This window comes from Phaethon lepturus, unplaced genomic scaffold (assembly GCF_000687285.1).
Source record: "Phaethon lepturus isolate BGI_N335 unplaced genomic scaffold, ASM68728v1 scaffold55528, whole genome shotgun sequence".
Classification (NCBI taxonomy): Eukaryota; Metazoa; Chordata; class Aves; order Phaethontiformes; family Phaethontidae; genus Phaethon; species Phaethon lepturus.
Window position 1 is genome coordinate 4,386 of NW_010557972.1, and position 11,555 is coordinate 15,940.

At 37.5% G+C, this 11,555-nt stretch overlaps 1 protein-coding gene across 1 annotated transcript in view; it reads left to right on the forward strand.

Annotated features, from left to right (window-relative positions):
* Nucleotides 1-11,555, forward strand: part of ZFAND4 (zinc finger, AN1-type domain 4) — a 20,870-nt gene that overhangs the window by 3,881 nt on the left and 5,434 nt on the right. Inside the window, 7 exon segments of the mRNA XM_010292894.1 lie at nt 3,655-3,730; nt 3,823-3,890; nt 4,425-4,616; nt 8,270-8,293; nt 8,728-8,906; nt 9,707-10,888; nt 11,510-11,551. Coding sequence (XP_010291196.1) covers nt 3,655-3,730; nt 3,823-3,890; nt 4,425-4,616; nt 8,270-8,293; nt 8,728-8,906; nt 9,707-10,888; nt 11,510-11,551 — 1,763 coding nt within the window.

Here is an 11,555-nt window from a genome sequence, read left to right on the forward strand (position 1 = left end):
CAGGGAATGACAGATGCAACAATTTTGTTGTGTGTGTGTACTCTCATTTCATCATGAGAGTTGTTATTTTTCCGTGGTCTTTTTGCTGTTGTTATTTTGCTGCTTATGTACAGCAGCTTCACCTTAAGTGAAAGAAACTGGGAATATCAAGCAGACTTCTTCTGGGTATTGTATTTCTTTCAATATTCTGTGAATTCAGAAAGTGTCATAATGATGTTTTTTACTGCTTGGGTTAGAGAAAATAGCTATGCTTCTGTCAGGACTGGAGTAAGTAGGTTGCACAAGTGTAAAGAGTTTTTAACAGAACCAATCTTGCCTTTCTTCTGTCTACTACTTTTCCTTTATGTTGCCTGTTTGCTTTGTCATTTGCCTCTTTTACTGTGTTGATAGAGACTAGGAAGTTCATGCAGCTTTTTTTAAGCTTATGCCTTGTCTAAGCTGGGAAAACATTCCTGCAAATGCAAGCCTGTCCCCAGATCAGATGGTTAGAGCAGCATCTGGAAGGTGTAAATAAGGTCACCTTTGTCAGGTAATTTTGTGGGCTTGTATTCAGTTACTGGTGACTTGGTTGTTGTTGCAGTCTCCTCTTTGTCAGTCCCTAGGATAACGAGTAGGTCAGTACTGACCAGCATTTACACTAACGTAGCTTACTATCATGCAGATGAAAGCTGGGGGGGTTGACAGTTATGAAAATGGCCCTGCTGCTGTAAGTTGTGCACCTTTGCACCTCTTCCCTAGCCTAGCTAGTTTGTGGGGGAAAGTAAGACTGTCAGCCCAGCCTCTCTGTAAGCAGGAGCAAAAAGTAAATGTTTAAGAAACCATCCAGCAATTTCAACATTGGATGAAAAATAAGTACACTGTTTGAACTTTGACTCTGAAATGTTTGTTTTTAAACATGGTAACCTTCTACCCACAACATAAAGTCAAATTTGTTCTGAAATCTACGGGGGGATGTTTCTGTGTCACAGAAACCACATCAGTCTCTCTGGTGAGCCTACTTGGCATGCTAGAAAGAAGAGTAACCGAGTAAAGCTTAAGGGCGTATCTGATATGCTGATTCAGAGACAGGATAGAGTACCTACTTGTCTCCTCTCCTCCCCCCATTTCAGTAGGTCAGATTGTCAGTACATCTGCAGCCATTTCAGTAGGCAATCTGCACACTCTGTGGTCCTCTTAAAGCCTCACCTGGCTAGCCCTCTTCCATTTGAGTGTTGAGATGTAGCTTATTGCCTTGCTTTCTTCTTTTCTCAGTAGCAATTTAGATACAGTCACGTGCTGCTTAGGAAGTGGGGATAGTGGGTGGGTATCTTGCAGTTCTCATTATTGTTGTCAATTTTACATGCTGATCTCGTGTGCAAATGTCTCCTCAAGAAAGCGTTACTATAATCCAGAAAAAGAACAGCTGATGCATGTTTTCTTGCACCTGAACCTATAAAACACATACCATTTCCTCCATGTATAAATACAGGATTCTTAGAAAGCAACATAAATGGGAATTAGTAATACAGACTTACCTGTTTCCTGTTACAGCAGAGTATAGTTTTTTCATCTATTTCATCAAAAATACATTGTCATTGTTAAATGAACAAAAACATGTGTTGTTGCAGTACTGCCAGTTGCAAGCCAGCCTTTTTAACTTATACTCTCTCAGTTTATCAAAATAATTGAAAATTGCCTCTTGGAGGCTGCCGAAATCATAACAAGTGCAGGCAGTAATGACTGTAATCAGAAGACTGCAAAACAACACAGAAAAGAACTTTACTGTGGACTTTCTAGCTGTTGCCAGCTTGTTCTTGTTTGCTTGCATGCAGACTTGAAACATAACCAATAACAGCTATTAAATAGCTGGCAGTGTAGTAGCAATTATGTTAGTCTACTATATGAATATATTCGCCTCATAAATGTCTTGTGGACTTCAGAGGATACAAGATTCACGTTAAATGCCATCCAGGTGAAGTAAAGTTGTGTTGGTCGTTCACAAAAGAGAAGATCTGGATGTGAGTTGTGGTAAGAAAAGGAAATTGTAATCTTCTCTAAAACTTAAATAGATCAATTAACAGCCGTTAGGTTTTTTTTCAATGACTGTTCCTCCAAAGTGCACTTCCTTTTCTGCATTTGTCTCCTACTTGCCTGTTGAATCTGCTTGGTCTTTCACCAGAATGTGGTCCCCTTTTGTTCCTTGCTGGGGATGGGTGTTGGTAGCTTTGTGCCCTTCCTCCAGCTAGGAAGGGGCTACTTAACTGGCATTTTGCCACAGCTTGGTAAACACTCTTGCAAGCCTTGGGAAGCTGAGATGTTTTTGGAAGCCACCGGGAGGACTCTGATCTTTGTGTTCCCCTCTTGCCTGATGTATTTTGGGAAATCTTACTGTGTAGCGTTGTTACTTGCATCTCCTTTTATGTATCTGAGCATGCAATGACAGCAGTATAAGATAAGGTTACTTTAATGTAACTTTTTGGAAAATATATTTATGGCATTTGCTGCTTAATCTGAAGAGTAGTGATTAGATCTTTTTGACAAAGTAGTTCTTGGCCTCTATAGATTTTCATTTTAATTATAATTTGTCAGGAAAGGATTTCACTAGACATATTGAACAACAGTACTTCTTTTTGGTGTTGAAGGGAAGATTTTTTTTTTCCAAAGGCCAAACAAGACAGCTATTCGTCATCTTATTAGCCTTAAATTTTTTTTTTGTTGTGATCTGAGATGTCTCATCCTTTCATAACTGTCCTGCTTTGTACTCTATCCAAAATTTGGAAAGTGGCAGTGTTCTAGTAAAAATGTGTGAAGACCTCAGGTTGTATCAGCTTATGCTGATTATCTTTAATGCATATTACATCTGTATCTACATGAGTTGACTGTGCAGGCAAAAAGAAACAAAGTTAATCATTGTGTTGAGTATAGATTTTTAATAAGGAACAAGTATTCAGTATGCTTACTTTCTTTTAACAAAAGCTATTTAGCCAAATCTGTCCCAGAACTTGAGTTGAAAATGAGTATTACTGGATGTAGGTAATAAAATGTTCTGCTGGACTAAAAGAACACCTACAACAAAATAAAAGTGCTTGCAGTATGAAGTTTGACTAACTGCTATGGCACTATGTTGTACACGTGAACTTCCAGGTTCCAAACCAAGTGGTGATTAAAAACATATATACAACTGTCACCACTGTAATAGAGCTGCCACGTTACCTTAATGCAACCTTGTCTTTACTGCGAGTAATAAAGAATATCAGTCTGTGATAAAATTATTCAGCAGTTTTGTAGTTAGAAGTTTTATCCTGTTTTTTCTGTCAGTAGACATAAAACTCTGAGGTACAGATAACAGGAAAAAACCTCTTTCATCTGATGACTGAAAAAGGGCAAGTATTCAATAAGTCTGAACCAGTTGATAACTTCTGCAGACCCTTTGTTGAACTCTGAGTGTGATCACAAGCCTGCTGAAAACTTTATATTTGGGAGATTGGATTTCATGACTTGAAGGCTTTTCAAGTGCCTGTCCTTGTCTTGCTTCCTTTCTTCTTTTCCCTGTGACCCTCTTTCACCTCTCCTCCATTACCCCTCATTCTTCAAAAAGCAAAACTCCCCAGAAGCCCTCCCACCAAGCTCCAATTTTAATACTTTTTGTTTGTTTGTTTGTTTATTCTTGTTTAGGTATTCCTGTCTCTCAGCAGCACTTAATTTGGAATAATACGGAGCTGAAGGATGACTATTGTTTGAATGATTACAAGTAAGGGTAGAATAAAATTGCAATAATTGCTTCTAAATTATTGTTAGCATAAACAATAGAGAATGCTACAAAATATTTATTGTTACTTACAGCATTTCAGAAGGCTGCACTCTGAAGTTAGTTCTGGCTATGCGAGGTGGACCTATTAACACTAGAAGAGGTAGGTTTTAAGTCAGTTAAATAATGGTTTTCATGCAACATCTTGTAACTGTAAACAACTTCTCTTATCTAAGCATTTTAGATGAACAGACTTCAGTTCCAAATTAATTGGAAAAATACTTAACAAAAATTGAGGGATTTTTTTCCATCTTTTCTTCCTTAGGATGTCAAGTGCACCATCCTTTTCCTTTCATTTACCCTTAGTTTAACAAGCATCTTTGTATGCATAGAATCATCAAGTCTTAAAAGGAGTAATTCTTCACCTGCAAGAAAAATTACATTGCAATGTCATTATACAAATAGTTTTTTAAATTTAGTTAGTAAGAATCAGGCATTGGTGCAGTCTGATGATAAACTTGGTTACATGGATCATCTATAGAGGAATGAAAAGGGAGAAATCCTCCTTAATTTTCACTTGGAAAACACTCAGCATATCTTCTAGGTTGGGAATTCCCATTGTAAACTGAGCTGAGCTCTCAAAGGTGATGATAATAATAATAATAATTTGGTTTTATTTTGTTTTTTCTCTTTGTAGTTCCTGTGGAAGACCCTATCAGGGAAATGGCTGAGTACATGGATCCCAGTAGAGATGAGATCTGGGAGAAAGGGCCATCCAACAAACAAGTTACCTTCTTGGTGTATCGAGAAGGAGATCAGCTGAATTTCTTCCGTGTGGTAGATCGGGGAGATGGCACTTTAACGCCATTATCTGAATCTTTGAGGTAAAGTTGGTTTTAATATTTATATTAATCTTCAAAAGGGGAATGCCATGCAATTTTCAGCTTTTATTTGTTGAATTTGTCAAAATAGTATCTGGAATATTGTAAGAATTGTGCCCTAAGGGCTACTAAAATGCTCTAACTGGGTGGCCTAGCAATACAGTAGTACTTTGTGGTCGGTGGTCATGCTGACAGTTGTCTGTCACTGTGTGTGTGTCAGTAGTGTGAGATAAAGCTGACCTCATGCTTGAGGCAATTCTCAACATTCCAGCCCTTTCTAAAAGTGTACATTTCACAGGAGGGTCAATTTGGCAGTAAAGATATGAAAATCTTTTTGTTAAGTACTTTCTTTTCCATCTTGAGCCATTTGTTTAGTTTTATAAACACTAATCTGTTCACAGCATAAACTTTCTTTTTTGTATGGATATGACTTGACCAAATGATTAGTCAGGAAGATTGTAGACTGGCAGTGGAAAATCCTGAAAGGGTTTGTCTGCGGTTTCAGAAAAACTGGGGGGGGGGGTTTGGTTTCTTTGTTTGTTTTAGCTTGGTTGTTTTTGTTTTGTTTTGGGGTGGGTTTTTTGTTTGTTTTTTAAATATACTGAAATAATTAACAATAGAGCTAGCCTTTGGACATAATTAGGCCTCAGATTAGCTACTGTTGAGGTACCAAACTTGTCTCAATCACTGTCACAGAATTGAAGTATTGTTATCAGAAGAGCAAGTATGTCACTTAATCTATTTACTACAGTGTAGTAGCTTACTAGTCTTTTTCCTAAAGCTACCAAAATTGGTAATATCTATTAAAAATTATTAGATTTTGTCTTTATACTGCAGCTTTTGGATAGGTATTTTATCCCCTGAAGAGCTTAATGTTTGTACAACTGTAAGGAAAGGAGTCCCTATTCTGGGGACTAGCTGCATTTTCCCTGAGGCTAAGGTTTGCGCTGTTTTAAGTAACTATTCTTGTTCCTGTTTGCAAAGCGAAAGCAAGAGGTTTGTACTGGGTTTATATTCAGTTTGATTCAATGGGTTCAGAGTGATAGCATTCTTAGAAACTTTTATAAGAGATCTGTACTTAAAAGCTACAGGATGAATGAAATATCAAGGTTGAATTCCCACATAGTTACACAAAGTAGAAAGAGCTGGTGTTTGATATCCAGTTACTGGAGGGAAAGAAGAAAGATACAAATATTTTTAGATATGTGATCTTATCTTTCAGCCCCTACGCTCTTTTTCAGTAAATGGCCACATACAGTATTGTGTGTAGATTTGAAATAGGGAAAACCCACCATCATTAGTAAGAACTGAGAACCTTGCTGCTGCATTGGCCTAGATACACTTCTGGAAAGAGGAGCGGACAGATGTAATTCCTGTTCTCACTGATACCCCGCCTATTACCAAATTGCTTCCTTTTACATTTTAAATCCAAAGAACATCCAAACCAATCCAAACAGCTAGGACTGTGCATGCTATACTGTAAGTTGATGCAAGAAGTTGTCAGGAGGAGCTTGAACTTCATTTTCTCAATGTAATGGGATCCCTCGTATCTGCCTACATGTTCACATTCTTCTGTGTGTGGTGATTATTCCCCCCCACCCAGCTTAAAACTAGCATGGACAGTTGTCTGAAATTCTTAGTACCTCTCAGTTAGGTAATGCTGGTGTATAGATTAAATAGTAATTTACTTGAGATTGGCTAAATGTAGCAAACTGGAGGAATAAACCACACTTTTGGCTCTTGCAAGGCGTCTTGGTAAATCTTTCAAACCATAACAGCACATATAAAAAATGAAAATACATTATGCTTCAGAAATGTGCTGTCACTGAGCAAATGATCCAGTTAGGTTGGAGGCCATCTGAGTTGGAAACATGCAGCTCTAGCTGTTCATCTTCCTCTGTGCTTTCTGTGGGAGAGTATTTATTAGCTTTTCTACTAAGGCAGGCAGTAATTTTGTGGGGGTGGAGAAATCTTAATTTTTTAATTTGTTGTTATGGCCTGGTCAGACTTTGTGGGAAATGGAAAAAGTAGCAAAGGGAAGAGAGAATGGAAACAAATACCTCTTCATTTGATCTTTACAGAGAAAGTCTATGCATCACTCTGAATACTAGTGTTTTCCACACTAACAGTTAAATGCATTTATTTGGGTGGATGTACTGGCGACTGGGCATTTTGAGGCACTTATAAGCTTTTCTCACATTGCTTATGTGTGGAGTAAAATTTAGTGACTGCAGTTTAGAAATGAGACATTGGTTTGGGTTTTGTTTTATAGTTCTCCAGATCATTTTATTTTATGGTTAAGTTAATGGTTAAAACTTTACAAGGTGTGAATACGTACAATAATTATTGTCTCTGGATTAAAAGAAGATTGTTGAAATTGTAGTACAGGACTGGCAGGTGTCAAAAGTGTTTCAACAAGCTAATGATCATTTTTGGGGCACACATTTTACAAGCAAGATCTTGGGAATGTTGACACCTGTGGAAAAAGTAAATTTGAAATTTATTAATTGAAAAAGGGAAAAAGGGGCTGAGCGTATCATCAAGAACTCCCTGTCCAACTTTTATAGTTTTACAATCACATTAAAGTAAAAAATCCTTTTGTTATTGGGGCTTTTTTTTAGTGTTTTGGTTCCTATTTAGCCAGAAAATGCAAGAAAAAGGATAACAGGTTTTTTGCATTGAAAAAACAAAACAAAACCCCCAAAACCCAAATATGTGAGACATTTCTTTCTCTCTTTACCTTGAAGGAAGGGAAGTTCAAAGAATTGTTTTGAATTGATGACTTAAGTCTTTGCAGAGTTAAAATTCTGAAATTATTCTTTAGTGGTGAATCTTTACCAGGCGAGGTGTGTAATATGCACGCTGACTGTCCCCACATGGAGCTTTTCAGTTGTTGGTGAGAAATAACTGGACTATTTTGCTGACTCTTGCTTTTCATTTGCTGCCATCTTGCTCTTAAAGATCTGTCTCCCAGCTGTGCTGCCTTTGGAATTTTGCTACATTTTAGGTAATGGATTTTTGAGAGTCAGTGCAAAAATACTGGCTCTTGACTAAGGGCAGCAGAATATTTCCAAGAATCAGGTAAGATGCCAGCTCTGTTAAGTGGGAAAAAAAAAAAGAAAAAAAAAAAAATTTTTTTTGGTACTGACTTTCTCATGACCTTTAGTTCTTCCTTTGTCTCTTTTGGAAAGTAGAAACTTTAGCTAAATCTACTAAGACATTTGTATGAACACAAGGGAATTACCTGATTGTCATAATTTCTAGATGCTGACAGCCTAATGGAAGAATTAAAACACTCTTTAAAATGTACTATATACTGTGTTGAAAATGCATCAATTTGTAATGAATTGGATATTCCTAATGGTTCTTTCATTTCACTGTCAAATGTTGGATGTATGCTAGTGATTAATGCTTCATAAGAAAAACAAGTCAGATACTGACTTTAAAACATTGAGGCTTTGCATTCTATTAGAATACAGAATGGAAAAAGGCAATGTGATGCTATAAATTTCCAATGACTACTGAGTTAAAATATTTTGACTTGGATCTAGCAATTCTAATCTGTTTGTTTTTTTCCAAATGTGAGACTCTTTGGAAAGAGAAACTGATCTCCTTTAATTTTTGTTTGTTTTTGTTGTTTTTTTTTGTTTTTGAAAAGGAGAAATAGAATATCACATCCACATGGGTGACCCCTCCATTTCCATTTATGGTGAGAACACCCCTCATGATGGATAGAAATTTGGACTTTCCTTCCATGCCAGTGTCTGGTTAATTGGAAAACTGATCAGCTTGTTGTCTGAGTCACACAGTTAACAGCTTTGGCCATACCTTCAGGAGACATTTGTGGAACTGGATAACCCCTCTGTGGGGAAAATATATAGTGAGTGTGAACCAACTGTATATGGTATAACAACTTCCCAGAAGCGTGGCTATGTTATGATTTCAGCAGCATCACTTTGCGTGAGCATCTAATAAGGAATGCTTATGTGCTAAAATAAATGTATTTGAAATATCTTTGCATACAGTTTTACATAATGCTTTGTCAACAGATCAGCGACGGATATGACTTTTAGTTGTGAGAATACTCTACATTGAAAACATAATCAATTACTTTATTAGAGGGTGAATGTAGACTTTCTTTTATTTTCAGTGGTGGTTCAGTTTATAACTTATATGCTGATGATGAAGATGAGACAGAAGCATCACCCTCTGGACAACAAATTATTGAGAATTCAATTACTATGAATAAAATGAAACTACTCAAGGCAAAGATGGAGAACATGAATCTGAGTAAAAAGGTGAAGTTGTGATTTCAATTTTTCTGTTGTAAAATGGCTTGTACTTTCCTAGTGCTGGCTTTTCTAAAAAGCAGGTAGATACTTTGCTGTCTTAGGAAGTGAATGATCAAGGGTAGATGATTTCTTATATGTTGTTTAAGTAAATGCTATTGTAGAAATGTTCTGCTGTGGGGCATTGGATTTACTTGGATGTACTTGTCCACACTTAAGAATTACTACTGGTCCTGGATTTATTTGCATGGGTGTTATTTTGGGCATGTGGAGTTTTTGTATTTTTGTTTGTTTTTTCTCCAGATGCTTTGAGTAGTGTTGGTTTGCAGTACTGCTCTGGTAAAAATCAACGTTTCTCTTAAATGAAACTTCATTAGAAATACTGTAACTGAAAAACCTATAAAGTTAAATATGAGAATGAGTTTACCTAGAAGATAAAACATGATGTTGGTATTCATGTCTGTGTAGGGTACCTAGATGTAAAATGAAGATGATATACTTTCTTTCATTGTTCATCTTGTTTGAGACTTTAAGCTTTTCTGGATAACTTTGATGGGATTCTGGCTTCCCTTTTCTATTCCTATTTACTGGAAAGCCTTTTCTGGTTATAATCTTTGATTTTATTATTCAGATGTTGGGGTGAAGTCTTGATGGCTAGTAACAGATGAGGGAGTAGAAAAAAAAAAATTGGCCCTTTCTGGCCTTTGTCTGAATTTCTGGGCATATGATCTCAGTTAGGTCTTTGAACGCAACCATAATTCAAATACTAATTGTTGTTCTGTGTGTTTTTTGGTGGATTTTTTTAATAGCCTAAGAAAACTGTCAAGGTGAAACCTCGTCCTCCAATGGCTCCTCGACCATCTAGTGGCTCAGTGGCTGCTGCTCGTCACCGCTTTTTAAGAGTGCTTCCCCACATCGGACAGTCCTGTCTACCTCCTCCTGGGAATTCATATCCCTCAGAGTCTTCCCAAAACGCACTTTCAGCATTGGCTACCTTGGCCACTGCTGGTAGCACAATGCCATCCACAACTAACGACTTTCTTAAGGAAGATGACACTTGGCAGAGCAGCTCTTGGTCTCAGTCAGTTAGTAGCATCAGGTTACCACCGAAAATATCTCGTGTCGAACTAGAAAATGCAAAACTACCTACAAATAGTATTCTGACTCCTGTTTCGTCTCTGCCTGCAAATTCAGAAAAAGTATCTGAAAATGTGACCTCAACAAGTGAGGAGGATGCTGTTTTGTTTCCAAATCTAACAAATGTAGAACTATGTGGAACAGAAGAAAAACTTCTACCTGAAACAGATGCTTTTGCTTTGTTAACAGAAGCAAGCACCACTGAACAGTGTAGTGAGATATATGACATAGGAAAGGTGAACCCAGAACTTGAACTGTCTGATGGAGATGAAGAATCTAAGGTTGTAGAGCAGCATAGAGAACCTGTTAGCAAAGTGCTGAGCACTGCAGCAATGGGGGCTGGTCTTCTCAGTACTCGTGAATTAAGTCCGCAGAAAAATCTGCTTTTGTCACCTCTTCGGTATTCAGCGCAAGTGGCACATCACAATTCTCTGAAACCACAAACACAACCCAAATGCTTTGAGACTGGTAACTTGAGATCTACAGCCTCCCCAAACGTGCTTCGGTCATTGGAAGTCCGTAGTATAGCAGACTCCTCTTTTTCTAGGACTACTAGATTTCATAGCGTGAAAGTAGAGTCACTTGGCAAAAGACCTGATGTAATTTCTAAAGCAGAGGCTAGAGGCATCACGGAAGTGGCTAACAAGGCATCCAAAGAACCTGTGAGTTCTGTAAATAACTTAGGATTTCTGGCTTCGCTGGCCCGAAGTGCAAACAGGGAAAGTTTACAGAGTTCCTGTGGGACAGGCAGGTTTCGGACTTCTGGTATTGCACTACCTACAAACCTTCAGCATTTTCAGGAAGAAAGCTTTAGGAAAACTGCTGCTCCAAGTGAAGCTGCTGAATATATTCTAGTGAGTACTAATGCTTCCAAAGAAACTTAAGTTTTCGTGTCTTTCCTGGTACTGGCATTATGAAAACTCTACTTTCATGTGTGTGTCTGTCTTTTCAGGGAAAGCAGATGGGGAGGGGAGATGTACTTAAATCCCCAATAGCCTTAAACTGTTTTTGGAATTCCTGTTGGTATCTTAGCTGCCTGTTTATCTGAACGGATCCTAGAAGTAATTTTTCATAAATTAAAGTGGTTGTTCAGTTCACAACTAACATTATTAGTTATTGTAATGATAGAATTATGAGTGTCTCTGTTTGAAATGTCATCTGACTTCTCCTGCTGCTCACTAATTGTCATTTATTGCAAAGTTTGCCCTGTGAGTGGCACCATATGTGCTTAGCTTCAGATCGCTAATACACTGTTGTTTTGGTGTGTTGTGAATTATGAGGAGACTATAAAATAGTCATTTTGAGTAGGACTTTATATTGCAGAATTTTAGTTTTTTGTACAGAAGTCTTCTTGGACTCTTTGTAGGTATGTTGATTGATACAACATTGATTTCAAGTAAGTTGATACCAGACTGCCTAACTTTTCATTTAATTTCCATCTGCTAGTAATTTCCTTGTGGAAATTTTTTTTTTAGTCTGCGCATGGGCTTGGAATGAATGGAAGTATTGCAGCTGTAGGGA